This window comes from Dipodomys merriami, unplaced genomic scaffold, assembly GCF_024711535.1.
Source record: "Dipodomys merriami isolate MVZ:Mamm:240054 unplaced genomic scaffold, mDipMer1.0.p SCAF_20, whole genome shotgun sequence".
NCBI lineage: Eukaryota > Metazoa > Chordata > Mammalia > Rodentia > Heteromyidae > Dipodomys > Dipodomys merriami.
The window spans coordinates 23,673,207-23,688,194 of NW_027203382.1; the positions used below are offsets into that span (position 1 = coordinate 23,673,207).

The 14,988-nt window shown below is 38.5% G+C and overlaps 1 protein-coding gene across 3 annotated transcripts in view; it reads left to right on the plus strand.

Annotated features, from left to right (window-relative positions):
* Positions 1 to 14,988, plus strand: part of Wdr41 (WD repeat domain 41) — a 185,604-nt gene that overhangs the window by 146,967 nt on the left and 23,649 nt on the right. For 2 of the 3 annotated variants that reach the window (XM_070031226.1, XM_070031227.1), the window contains 5 exons: positions 2,098 to 2,282; positions 5,353 to 5,474; positions 6,848 to 6,936; positions 7,845 to 7,978; positions 11,899 to 12,867. In XM_070031226.1, the coding sequence (XP_069887327.1) occupies positions 2,098 to 2,282; positions 5,353 to 5,474; positions 6,848 to 6,936; positions 7,845 to 7,978; positions 11,899 to 12,051 (683 nt within the window). In that variant the 3' untranslated portion in view covers positions 12,052 to 12,867. Of the gene's footprint in view, positions 1 to 2,097; positions 2,283 to 5,352; positions 5,475 to 6,847; positions 6,937 to 7,844; positions 7,979 to 11,898; positions 12,868 to 14,988 lie in introns of those variants that run through there. The other variant, XR_011373743.1, reaches the window with a different exon arrangement.

Genomic DNA, 14,988 nt, shown 5'->3' on the forward strand with positions numbered 1-14,988 from the left:
CCAGTACCAAAAAAGAAAAGACAAAAAAAATACAGTTAAAAAAAAACCCAAACAAAATAACAAATTGGTTTCTGGATTCAGACATTGGTCTGTGTCTTGCCTTAAATATGTATAAGAATTATTTTTAAGAATCATGTAATTTTTAATCTATCAGCTATACATTTCCTATTAAACATATATCATAAAGCGTCTTGGCCTGCTAATTTCAACTGTTTAAAGGTTTTATAAAATATAATTGTACAAGATGTACACAGTCATAGTAATAAAAAAAAAAAGAAACATAAAAAGTTAAAATTAGCTGGGTGCTGGTGGCTCACGCCTATAATTCTAGCTATTCAGGAGCCTGAGATCTGAGGATGGTGGTTCAAAGCCAGCCAGGCAGGAAATGTCCAAGAGACTCTTAGCAAAAGAGCTTGGGGACAGTGCCCAGGCCCCAAGTTCAAGCTCAGTACCAGTACACACACAAAAATAGAGTTGAAAATCATTCCATGACCTAGTATTGAAGCCTAATCCATAGGCTAGGCTCAGTGGCTCACATCTTTGACCCCAGTTACTTAGCAGGTAATTGGGAGGATCACAGTTTGAGGTCAGTCTAGACAAAAAGTTAGTGAGATCTTGGAAGTGGTGCTGTAGCTCAAGTGGTAGAGTGCTCACCTTGAACTGAAGAGCTGAGGGACAGTACTCAGGCCCAGAGTTCAAACCCCACAACCAACAACAAAAAAAAAAATTAGTGAGATCTTATTGCAATAAATAAGACAGGTGAGTGGTTCACATTTCTAATCCCAGTTTTGAAGGAAGCATGGTTAGGAGGATTGTGGCTTCAGGCCAGTCTGTGCAAAGCATGAGAACCTATTTGAAAATAGGGCCAGGGAATGGCTTAACTCAGGGCATAATCCTGACCAATCCATATCCTTTGTGTATTTCTCTGCTACAAGGTGTGTGTGTGTGTGTGTGTGTGTGTGTGTGTGTGTGTGTGTCTTATTGGTTCATAACAATATGATATATACATACCAATATAAGCATACTTTTACAATGTAATTTTCAACGAGAGAATTTTTTGGGTGTCTTACTTATTCCGTCCCCAGTTAGATGTTTCATCTTCAAATCTGTCTAGCAACCCTGTACATGTATCTTTTATGCATTTCCCTCAGGATATAATCATAGAAGTGGAATTTGTGGATCAGTATGTTTACTTTTTTGTAGTTTTGGTGCATATTACCAAATTCATATTTGAAAAGATTGGACCAGTTTATACTGATGTATATGAAGATACAACAGTATGTACAATGCCAACGCCCCATGCTTTGCCAGTAATATTGGCTATTTTCTGTTTTATATAGCTTATCTATACATTTAAATTTACAGATGTTTTATATAGTATATAAATTTATAAATGTTTATATCATATATCTGTGAACTTAAGTTTATAAATCTATAAATTTCCCAGCTTGTAAGTCAATAAATGGATGTTATTGCTTTTAGAATTGTTATTAAAATAGTCAAATTTATTTACATATTTACTTACCACCTGTATTTTAATTTTTCCTGTTCAGATCGTTTGCACATTTGCCCTCCCCTGCTGGTTTAATTATCTCCTTTTTAGTGATTTCTGATACACTTTATGTATCATGTATATAATCCTGTTTTGACATCCACATTGCAATCAGCTCTTTATCATTTAAGTGTATAATTTTTTTTGTCAAGCCTGTGTTTACTTGGATCTTCATCCTTACCTGCTTCCCTCAGGTCCATTACCACTCTAGAATTTTTCTTTTTTTTCTTTAGTCCTTTAAGTGCCTTTTATGTTTTTATCTATTTGAGGCTTATTTTGGTATATGTTCCAAGCAAGGCTCTTTTGTTTTTCATTCCCCCCAAATTTGTTATCGAATGGAGTACAGTCACTGTCATGTAACTCAGTAAGTATGAGTCAGTTTCTGATCTCTTTAGGGTTTCATTAGTAGTTTTGTTTGGCTTGTCTAGATATCTTATTGTTTTGATTACTGTGATTTTTATGGAGCCTCAGTGCTAGGTAGTCTATCCATTTTTACCTACAGCCAGGAAAATAATAATAATGAAGCATATGTGAACTCTTCCTAGATGTGAATTTTGTCACTGGCTCCCATGTTGGAGAGCTGATCATCTGGGATGTCCTAGACTGGACTGTGCAGGCCTATGAGCGCAACTTCTGGGACCCATCCCCACAGCCGGACACTCAGCAAGAGATCAGACTCTCTCAGAAACCACATGACATTTCTATTCATCATTTCACATGTGATGAAGAGGTAAAAGTCTAGTTTTCTGCAGCTTTTAAAATAAATCCAATTTCTGAATTTTAAAATTTAATCCCATGATGGACCCAAAACAAAAGTTTAAGCTGGGTTTTAAAATAGTCTGATGTTTTGTAGGGATTGTGTCACTTAGATTGAAAAGGAGTTTAATCTTTGCTCTTAATCTGGAAGCATGGAAGTGATTACATAGCCACAGATTTAGAAACCACTGAAATTTTGGGTTGGATTAAATGATTCCATAGGAATTTGTTAATTGTTTTAAGAAATACCAGTTCAGAATTTTCTGGATGATTCTAGTATATTCCCTAGAGAGATAAAAGAAAATGGTAGGGAATGTTCTTTCAGTCCTCTGGCATCCTGGCCAAGATAATTGGGTGAGAGTGCTTGATCTGTGTCCTTTAGATTTTTGAAGCATTTGTGCTGTAAAAGAGATTAATACCAACAAATTGCTTAAACTAGTCGCCAGTTTGAACAACTCTCTTCTTTTAGCCTCAGGGCCTCAGAAAAGTTATTTAAGGGGTAGTTACTCTTCATCTTGTATATACATTTTTCTAATTTAGGGAGGGGAGGGGAAATAACAAAATGCTGAAACAAGGATACAGGTTGACCCATTGTAACAATGACATGTATAAGACACTATGTTGAAAAGGGGTGGGGAGAGAGGAGTTGGAGAGGTAGAAAGGGAAAGGATAGTAAGGGAAAAACAAAGGAAGGGTAACAATGCTTGATAGGAAATGTACTCATTACCTTACTCATGTAACTGTAACCCCTCTGTACAGTATTTTTACAATTAAAAAAAAAGTTGGAGAAAAAAAATTACAAAAAATGTTCAGAACCTTTTAGATGAGTGTATGGGAAAAGTTTTTCTTTAACTCTCTTCTGTGGCTTTCTATCCTGTCTAAAAATTCTAGTTGTAGCCGGGCAACAGTGGCTCACTCCTGTAAATCCTAGCTACTCAAGAGGCTAAGATTTGAGGATTGCAGTTCAAAGCTAGCCCAGGCAGCAAAGTCTGTGAGACTATTACCTCCAATAAACTACCAGAAAACGGGAAGTAGTACTGTGGCCTAAGTGGTAGAGCACTTGCCTTGAGCTGAAGAGCTGAGGGACAGAGCCCAGGACCAGAGTTCAAGCCCCATGACCGACCAAAAAAATAAAATTTCTAGTTGTGCATGCTGTTAAGTAAAATTATCAATAATTTTGTTCTGGAGGTAGAGAACATTTTTAAAGTCTTCTCTGTTCCACTTTTCCAAAACAAAACAAAAAGTAGAATTAAAACAAAAGGGTAAGAATTGATTTTAAAAGTTCATTTATAGTCAAAAAATTGTTTCTATGATAAAATCAAGACCTCAGGAAAGATATAAACTGGATTAATTAGACCCTTCAAAAGTTACAAGTATATTTAACTTTATATCCTTTTTTATATTTGAAAAGAATAATACTTAAAAGTTTTTTCATTTTGTATTCCTTTTAGTTTTTAAATTTTTTATTGATCTTTATTAACTGCTAGGAATTCTTGATAAGGCATTGCTCAGTTTCCCCTAAGTTTCCTTCTTTTTTTTCATCTACAGGTTCTTTTTACCTCCCATTAATTATTATTGATAGATACTGTGTGTCTGTTGAGTAAAATACTGCTCTCAAAGCTTTTACTTTTTTGAATGATCTTCTGCAGTGTTTTCTTTTGCCTTTTATACTTTGGTGGATTTGGTTGTTGTTGTTTTTTTTTTAACATTATCCTTAAGTAGTTGTACAAAGCGATTTCAATTTCAACATGCCAATTTGTGACCGCAGAGCATCTTGACCAGTGTCACCTTTTCATTATTCTCCTCCCTAGAGCTCTTGTGTTTATATTTTCTTCATGACCTTGTATAAATCACTTATACTGCATGGGTTTATTAGCCTAAAGAATAGGTTTCTGGGATTATGTGTTAAGTACAAACCTCAGCACTTTAGGTTTTAGCACTTTGGCTAGCTGTTTTCTTTAATATACTGAGTGCCGGTTCTCAGTTTGCATTACTGGAAGTAGAGTATCAGTCCTGAGGGTCAAGGAGATCATTCCAGGTTTCCACTTTGGTATCCTGGAGGGCTTTGGTTCAGCCACCATTGGTCTCAGTTAGTTTGTAACCATGGGCCTCTGGTTGAAAACAGGGAGGTAGTCTATATGGAATTTTGAAAGGTCTGCCTCTCAGGGGTACCTACTGAGTAAGAATGATTCCACGATGAGCACTATCTAGTCTAGTAACTTAGAAAGGAATTTCTGAAACTGGGTGGTGTGGGGGGAGTAAAGAGCAAGGGATTAGAGTAAAATGTGTGACAAATATTTTTTAAACAAACTTGCTCATCTGGAAAATGGCAATAATGCCTGCCTTTCTTACCTTGACAAGATGGTGCAAGGCTGAAGTGAGATGAGCTCTCAATTTCACAATATTGAAATTGTTTTAATAAAAACCTATTTCTAATATCACATACGCTGGAAGGTTTTTGTGAAGCCTTCAGAGGACCTTAGGGTAAGCGTCGTACCACAGCTTATGCTTTTAAAACAATCATTTGTATGCCTCTTGATTGCTTAAGATGTGAGGTGCAAGTCATTTTGCCCACATTTTCCAAGCAAAAGAAGCTAAGTAATTTTTCCAAGTGTATAGTGTTCTGTGGAGGAGCTTTTGCTGCAGGGCTGGCCTGACAGCCACAGCTTTCTCCTTGAGCTGTCATACTTTAGTGAGGAGAGCATTGGTAAGTATAGAGCATGCAAAGCTCCTCTGTATTAGGACTGTTTCCTTCTGCTTTCTAAATATTCCCAGCTACATGGGAAAGTTGAGAGAATGATGAAGGGGTGACACTGATCAAGATGCATTGTACTTATAAACTGACTTGTTGAATTGAAACCCCTTTGTACAACTACTTAAAGATAATTTAAAAATGGTGGGGGTGAAGAGCAACAAATTAGTTGTGGCTAAAGGCCAGAAATAGGGAAGATAATGTGGCTTTCTCATGTCACACATGCTGGAAATCTCTGATAAGGTGGTCATAAATGCTAGTTTTATGCCCATTTCTGAACTTTTACCTACAGAATGTATTTGCTGCAGTTGGAAGGGGTTTATATGTGTATAACCTTCAAATGAAGCATGTGATTGCCTACCAGAAAACTGCACATGACTCCAATGTCCTGCACATTGCCAAGCTTCCAAACAGGTACAAGTTCTGTGTTCTTCAGTAGGTGAAAGCAAGCCACAGTTCCTGGGCTGCCAATGCATTTTCTCCAGTGGCCAAGTTACCTAGCTCTGGCATGAGCTGCTGGTTCTTTGGGGGAATGGAGATTGCTCTGGCTATCTCTATCAGAGGAATTTTTTTTTTTTGTCAGAATACCTGACAAAATTACAGGAGCCAGACTCCGCTGAGTTACGTTGAATTTCATTGTGAGGTTATTTAAATTTTGGTGTTTATTTAACAATGTTAATTAACAATGTTAACTAATTTCTCCCTTTGTTGTGGTTGTGTGTTTATGGCCCAGATCAAATGGCAGGCTCATTGTTGTCAAGTGAGAGTTTTCCTCTCAAGATAGAATGGCTGCTGAGTTTCTAGGGATTAAATTACAGGAGGGGAATAGCACTGTTTTCTAGATGACATACTTCTTTATTTTTAAATAAGTTTACAATTAAATTTGTAAAGTACATTTAGTACATTGACCAAGTTGTCTGACATCAGCATTGTGTAAGTCCAGAACATTTTCATCCACTGTCATGGATATTAGGAGACATGGTTTGGGTTTGGTAGAAGAATTTACTTAGAGAGAAGAATAGGAGAAGCAGAAGTTTGCGAGGACACTGCTGGGATAAGGGAGACGATGTGGGCAACTGGCCAGCCAGGAGCACAACTCTGCTGCTGCTCCCGCTGCAACTGGTGGATAAGGACAGGTTTTGTTTTGGGACTTATGGATTGCATTGACTCGCCATTTCTTTTTAGACCATGGTTCAAATTTTGAGGATGTGGAAAAGTCGTAAGAGCTGTTTCCTTCCCTGCATTTCATGCGTTTCCTCATTCCACCCGATGTGTGTACTAGGCTTCCCTTTGTCCCCCCTGGACCTTGGTGTTTCTCTATCTCTGCCATGCCCTCTTAAATTGGGGTCTCCTCCTAATCTAATCACTGAGGAACTATTCCTTAATAGTTACTTCCAGTTGGTTTCTGCCCCTATCACTTGACAGCCACTAATCTGATCCATGGTTCTATGGATCTGACTATTCTCCAAAGGGCATAGTTACAGTGAGAGGCACCCTGAAAAGAGATACAGTAGAGGAGGAAAGAGGACTGCTCAGGACATTGTAAAGATGTAGTTCATACTGTTTTCCTGCTATAATAAATGTATGGTGTTTGAGCCAGTGTTGTAATGTGTGCCTTTCCTGTTAGTTTGCATTGTGAAGCCATATTACAATTGTGTGTGTTATCAGCTCCTACCAGTTGCTGAATGAAAGCCTTTGAGAGCTCCAGTGATTTCTTTTACTGCAGTTAGCATTTGGCCTTCCGTGGCACACTGTGTCTTTGTATCACTGATTTTCTGTTCTGACAGGCAGTTAATCTCATGCTCAGAAGATGGCAGTGTACGCATTTGGGAGTTACGAGAAAAACAGCAGCTCCCAGCTGAACCTGTACCAACAGGTGTGTGTCTTTTGCCAGAAAGGTAGTAGTATATATATATATATATCTGCCCTCTCCTTTGTGGTTTTCTCTCCTTCCTTCTCTTTTTCCCCATCCCTTCCCCATCCTCCTTTCCCTCTCTTATTTTTTTCATATGATAGGCAAAAGAAAAATGATTATGTGAAACACAGGAATAATACAAGATTGCCCACAATGATTATCAGATGTTTACAGGAAGCTATGGTAATCAGAATGGAGGATTCATGTCTTAATATTGCCACAGTGGAGAACTTCTTTATTTCAGTTCAAGATAGCTGGGATTGTTTTGAGGGAGAATTTTGTTTTCTAGTTATCTGAATTAGCAAATGGCCTCCTGAAATAATTATTCAGTTAGACTGTCTACAAGTGTGACTGGTACACTGATCTGTACCATTAGATGTAAAACTAAAGTGTTCATTCGCCTTGAAGCATTATCAACAGTGAACTTAATTTATGGAAAAACTTCTTTTTGTTTGTATTATAATCTCATAAACTCTTTGACTTTTAGGTATTCAGTTTGAAAAATAAAACTCTGATATATTAGTTCACAACTCAATATAAAAGCAGACACTGGTTTATTTTGTTTTTGTATTTTCACTTTTCTTCCAGTGTCTAGGTTTTTTGGTTTTTGTCATTTAATATACCTTCACCAATAGGTGAGAAGAAACAATGAAAAAAGATTAAGAGCAGATCTCCTTAATTAAGAAAAATGAAACAAAATCAACATGTTTTAAAGACCCAAGGGTACTATCTGGTAGCATCTGCTTAGACCATGACTGAATTTGGAACCTATTTGCATTTAAGTGCTATGTTTTGGCAGCTTATGTTACTATTGTTAAGTAAAGAATTTGGTAGTTTGGGAAATGACTGGGATGACTTTGTCTTTCTAGGCTTTTTTAATATGTGGGGATTTGGAAGAGTGAACAAACAAGCCAGCCAGCCTGTTAAAAAGCAACAAGAGAGTGCCACTTCCTGTTTGCTGGAGCTCATTGGTGATCTGATTGGACACTCATCCTCAGTGGAGGTATGCTTGTTGTAGGTGTGTAGGACATACAGTCCTGCTTCTGAATGCTGTTGCTCTTTGAACTCAGTTGGTTTAAAATAAACTTTTTTCACATGTAGGTATTTGTTGGATCTGAACATGGGATAATCCTATCCCATAGATTAGAGGACAGGCAGTTAGGATCTTCCTTTATAGAGATAGGATTTGAGGAAGCCTTCAGAATGGGCTTTCTCACCCTTCACTAAGGACAGTGTGAGTGATGCTGGATGTATATGTGTGGCAACAATTACAATGGAGGGAGCAAGAAGGCTTGTGATTATACAAGGAGAGTTCAGACCTTAATGGAGTCGAAGTTCAGGCACATTTCCTAAATAGAGCATTGTTTTCACTTCCCTTTGATGGACAATAACTTGTGTTTAAAAAAATATTATCATTGTGCACTTCTGAGAATGAGTTGGAAGTGATAGAAAACATAAATTTTTCACTTAATATAATTTTTTCCAAGTCTTTCCATTTCCTAACAAATGGGGCAGCGTCATTCTTTCTGATGGAGGTGTAGAATCCCATGGTATATGTATACCACATTTTCTTGATCCATTCATCTATTGAGGGGCATCTGGGTTGGTTCCATATCTTAGCTATGGTAAATAATGCTTTAGTACAGCCTTATTTGTGATTAGTTGGGTAAATGCCCAAAAGTGGGATTGCTGAGTCATAGCGGAGCTCTATGTGTAGTCTTTTGAGGAACCTCCATACTGCTTTCCAAAGTGATGAACAAGTTTACACCCCACCAACAATGCAGTGGGGTTCCCTTTTGGCCACATCCCCTCCAGCATCTGTTGTTATTAGATTTCTTGATATAGCCATTCTAACTGGGGTAAGGTGGAATCTCAATGTTGTTTTGATTTGCATTTCTTTTATGGGTAGAGAAGTTGAGCATTTCTTCATGTGTCTATTGACCATTCTTATTTCCTCTTAAGAGAAGTTTCTCTTTAAGTCTTTAGCCCACTTGTTGATAGGGTGGTTGTTTGTCTAAGGCCTTGTTGTTGAGGGATTTAGTTTTTTGAGTTCTAAGTATATTTTAGATATGAGACCCTTGTCCGTTATTTGGCTAGTGAAGATCTTATTTGCAATAACTAGTATAAGTCTAGGATAAGCAGAAAAGGTCAAAAGCTATGTACATATGACCATATAAGATGATGTTAAGTGAAATGAACCTCAAGTTAGGGACACAACTGTTTTTTTTTTCTTTCTTGCTATTTTATATTTAAAATGTACTATGTGATTTTTTTTGTTTCTTTTGTATGTTCTTCCCCCACAGTACAACCCGTTTTCATTGTATTTGATGTCGGTGCCTTGCATTTTGCATATACATTTTCCTAATTTGGGGGAAGGGAAGGGAAATAACAAAATGCTGAAATAAGGTTGACCCATTGTAACAATGACACACTGTGCTGAAGATGAACTTTACAACTTAGGGGGGAGAAGAGGGAGGAGCTGGGGAGGTGGGGAGGGAAGCGATGGTAGGGGATAACCAAAGGAGGAGGTAACAATGTTCGATAGGAAATTACTCATTTCCTTACTCATGTTACTGTACATTTTTACAAAAAAAATTTAAAAACACACACACACAAAAAGAAAACATAAATTTTGTAATTTGTGGAAACCCAAAGACTTTCATATTTACTACAGACATCATTGCTTATGATGGAAAAAAAAAAAGATCAATGGAGCTGAAGAGCTGTTTAGAACTGGTAATAAAAGATAATAGATTAAGCTGCCCTAAGTAATGAATATCTTAAAATTGTCCTTCTGTGGTTCATACCCAGGAGGAAGAGGTTACTTTTCATATGAAAGGACATTCATGCTTAGATCCACAGCATCATGCTGGCTTATTGAGCTTTTCCTCTACATCATGAGTATATTTAAGAATCACTAGATATAAAACACAATCCTTGTCCTCATAGACCTAAGAGAGGACGGAGACAGACCTTATGAGCTGTTTATTGAGGCTGCTTGTAATAGACCCAGAGGAGTAGCAGATAATGGTCAGGAGTAAAAAGAAACATTTCGGAGTGAATTCTATAGATGTGGAAGATGTGAGATTGGAGATGAACTCTGAAGGTTACGTTAGACTTACCTTGGATTATTATACAGGCTTGTCATCACAAGCTCCCTCTTATGGGTATTGTCTTTTCACCTTTGCTTTCCTTTACCAAGTACTTATTTTGAGCTTTGTTTTGGCTTGGTGACTGTGATGTGGTTTGGAGAGGTTAGCATGGAATGTGGTAGTAGACAATGGTAAACAGGCACACTGGTTGTCCAAGAAGAGACACTAGTCATAAAGGCTGGGGAGGTAGTTGGGCCTCAGATTATCAATGTCCTTTAAAGTAAGGCTGAAAAGTTTGCACTTTTATTTTTACTTTTTATTAATTCCTTGGTGGTATAGCATTTCAATGCAAGCTCTCCACTAGTTGAGAGCCTTGGACTTTATGATAGTGGTAGATCATTAGTTTTTAAATGGTGGAGGAGACCTTTACAGCTTGAATGCAGCCTGGATGCTATCCCTGAGCTTTTCTGCTCAAGACCAGCACTATAACACTTAGGCCACAGCTCCACTTTTGGGATTTGGTGGGAAATAAAAGTCTCATGGACTTACCTGCATGGGTTGGCTTTGAATCAGGTTCTTAGGTCTCAGTCTCCTGAATAGCTATGATTACACATGTGAGCTGCTGGAACAGCTTTGCAACTAAAAAAAAAAGTATCTGTGGCTTCATTGATAAAATCTAGGTCCTCTTAAAAATCTAGGTTCCTTAGAAGCTGTCTACTGAATGTCCTCATTGAGACTATATTTTCATTGCTGCTGTCTGGCACAACCTCTCTACCTACGTACTGAATTCTATATTTCCAGTCTTTTGAGATTGTGCTCTTAACATCTCCTCCCTTCACTCTGTTACCATCAGTAAGTCCTTGCCATATTCTGCTGTCTTCAGGAGATAACTCTCAACATGTTTCTTCTGGTCATCTATTTCCCTCCATCAAAGACCTCATTTTTTCCCCCCTTTCTGGTACCAGTGCTTGAACTTAACAACTTATGCTTTGGCTTAGCTTGGCTTTATTTTTATTTATTTATTTATTTATCTTTTTGGTTGGTTGTGGGGCTTGAACTCTCTGGGCTTGGGCGCTATCCCTCAGCTCTTCAGCTTAAGGCGAACGCTCTACCACTTGAGCCACAGTGCCACTTCTGGTTTTCTAGTGGTTTATTGGAGATAAGAGTCTCATGGACTTTCCTGCCCAGGCTGGCTTTGAACCTCTATCCTCAGATCTCAGCCTCCTGAGTAGCTAGGACTAGAGGTGTGAGCCACCGGCGCCCGGCTGGCTTTATTTTTTTGATGCCTGTTCTAGGACTTGAACTCAGGCCTAGGCTATGTCCCTTAGCTTTTTTGCTTAAGACTAGTCACTACAGAGTTTATATTGAGGATTCCAAAAAAGTTTTCTGTATAGATGATGATGATGGACTCACAACATTATGTATTTTAATGCTGTTGCATTGCATACCTATGATTCCATTTTTTAACTTAAAAAATTTTCTCACCAAGCACAGTGAGGCACAGAATGTAACTCTCAGGAGGCAGAGGACAGGAAGATCAGGAGTTTGAGATCAGCCTGGGCAATATTAGAAGGAGACCCTGTCTCAAAACCCAGATATAAACAAAAAGGTACGAAGTGTGGCTCAAATGGCAGAGCACTTGCCTGACTTATATGAAGACCTGGATTCAATTCCATAAAATAAATGAAGGGAGGAAGTAAGGAGGGAGAGAAGGATAATGGTTTCATATTTAAATTCAAGTAAGTTATCAAATTATCTTTTTTAAGCATGCACATTAGTAGTGGTCTCTTCTTGAAGTTCCTGTAATCAGAAGTCTCAATTTTCTTTACAGATGTTTCTGTACTTTGAAGATCATGGACTAGTGACTTGCTCTGCTGATCATCTCATTATTTTGTGGAAAAATGGGGAGCAAGAATCTGGATTGCGCAGTTTAAAATTATTTCAGAAGTTAGAGGAGAATGGTGACTTATACCTTGCTGTTTAGTTTAATGAAGAAAGCACAGGTATCTGAACTTCCAATCGCAAATATAAACTATGGAATAATGTGTTATTTAAATTTGTGATTTTTTTTCCTGTCTTCCAGATTCTGCGTATTTGAGTTCTTTTGCACTTTTAAAGTAACCAGAAGTAGCGTGTCAGGTTTTGGCACATTCACCTGTGGCATATATTGTGTTGTCTTAAGTCATAAGTGCTTTGTTCTCAGCTTCTTTGCCTGAACTGAGCTCTTCAAAGTAGTAGAAACAGAGGTAACAGTAAAGTTGTGGTGTTCTAATAGGATTTATTTTTTATTTCCTTTAGAGCCTGTTTAATTTACCACATCATGTGGTAAATATATCCTTTCTCCTACAAATTTCCCTAGCTTTTAGTAACTATATGATCTGTTAGAACAAATGAATCATGGCCACAAAATGAACTATATTTTTTAAATACAGTGGTTTTGTGGGGGCTGATACCAACCGATTGGCTTAAATCATTAAAAGTTTTGGTGCTATTACAAATCCTTATATGCAACAATCCATGATATCTTTGAGGATCTATTTCTTTCCCAGTATGAATTGACCTCAGCAACTAGGGGACGGACTAGTACTGGACCAACAGCCCTATATGTATGCCAAGGACCAGGGACTGAAGCCAAAGTACCTGTTCCATCTGCTTGAGGAATGTTTCACTTGTGTAACTTCATGTGTAGGAACTGAGATTGGATCACCTTCATCAACCCACTAGCCTATGATACAATACTCACTTTTGGTGTTAAAAAGTAAAAACAAATATTCTACAGTATGAATTAGATGAATTTAAATGGTAGAATGTTTCTTTTTTGGGGGGGGGGCGGGTAATCCGGTCATGGGGCCTGAACTCTGGGCCTGGGCGCTGTCCCTCAGCTCTTCAGCTCAAGGCTAGCACTCTACCACTTGAGCCACAGTGCCACTTCTGGCTTTTTGTTTTTCTGCTTATGTGGTGCTGAGGAATCGAACCCAGGGCTTCATGCATGCAAGGTAAGCGCTCTACCACTGAGCCACCTTCCCAGCCCAAATGGTAGAATGTTTCTTACACTACTGAATCCTGTTAAAGAAAGGGCAAAGTAACGGATCTCAAAAAACTCCTGCAGATTTATCTGTTCATTATACATGCATCTATACTAATACCCCCTAAATAGAACCTTTTTTTTTTTTTTTTTTTGTCAGTCATGGGGCTTGAACTCTGGGCCTGGGCACTGTTCCTCAGCACTTCATCTCAAGGCTAGTGCTCTATTACTTGAGCCACAGCACCACTTCTGATGTTCTTAGTGGTTTTTTGAAGATAAGAATCTCATGGCCTTTCCCATTCAGACTGGCTTTGAACCTCGATCCTCAGATCTCAACCTCATGAGTAGCTAGGATTACAGGCATGAGCCACCATTCCCGGCTTAGAACTTTTAAAAATTCTTATTTTACTAGTTTTAACTTTCACAACTACCTACAAGGACTGGCAGAGTTAAGGTTATCCAAGGACATAAAATGTTGTACATGAGGAAACTAAGGCCTCACATGTAGTAGCTTAGTTTTATTGTCCAATTATTATCAGTTTTAGAAAAGGAGTTGAAGGGGGCTGGGAAGGTGGCTCAGTGGTAGAGCGCTTGCCTTGCATGCATGAGGCCCTGGGTTCGATTCCTCAGCACCACATAAGAAAAAAGAAAATAGCCGGAAGTGGCGCTGTGGCTCAAGTGGTAGAGCGCTAGCCTTGAGCTGAAGAGCTGAGGGACAGCGCCCAGGCCCAGAGTTCAGGCCCCATGACCGGACCCCCCCCCCAAAAAAAAGAAAGAAAAGGAGTTGAAGACTGGAGTGAGAAAGGCTTAGATGACATACAATACCACTTAAGAAACGCAATGTTCAAATCATTAGTGCTGTTTTAATTTTCAATGGGAAAATATATGAAAACTTAAGCTACCCCATTAGAGAAGAGAAGATATAAATGAAAAAGCAGCACTACCTTTTAGCCACAAACCATTACATGAAGGTAAGTTTGAGTTATCTCACAGGCAGCTATCTAATCTTTCATCCTGAAGGGGAATGAGTGCTGCTTCTAAGCCTGGCCAACCTGCACTCTGATCTGGCTAGGTTATTTTAGACTCACCTAAACCTTCTAATACCCTCTGTAAATGGACTTTCCCTTTTACCTTTCTTTGATTTTTTTTTTTGACTGGGGTGGGGGGGTTGGGGAGGTGAGAGGGTGGGGGTGGGGGATTGGGGGTGTTAGTCATGGAGATTGAACTCTGGGCCTGGGCATTGTCCTACAGCTGTTCAGCTCAAGGCTAGCACTCTACTATTTCAGCCACAGTGCCACTTCCAGTTTTCTGGGACATAGCTGGAGCTAAGAATCTCATGGACTGGCTTTGAACCACGATCCTCAGATCTCAGCCTCCTGAATAGCTAGGATCACAGGCGTGAGCCACTGGCACCTGGCTTCTTTCCTTCATTTTATGTTAGGTCATGAGTTATTAAAGATATCTTCTTAAATTGTACAAGACATAAGTAATTCATGGGTTTTTAATAGTTTTGTTTACTAACCTGTTTTGGATCATATTTTGTGATTGTAATCTTCTCAAATGGAGTGGTAGAAATCACACACAAGTTTTGGAAGCAAATAGTACCTTAGTGAATCTCTGCCATTATATTGTAGTTAGCTAGTTTTCTACCAGCAGCCTCCTTCCTAGTCAGTGGATTTGATGGCATTTTTTTTTCATGAGTACGTAAGGTTAGAGACATCGAATATGTTAGTAGATTCTGATGGTAACCAAATCCCAGTTGCTTCTGATAGTAACCAAATCCTAGTTGCTGCTCAGTATTTACATGAAGACTTCTGCTAAAAGCTAAGCTTTCAGTTTCGAAGAAGAAAACATGAATATATGTAACATATTTTATCCTATTTTCTTGGGGTAGCT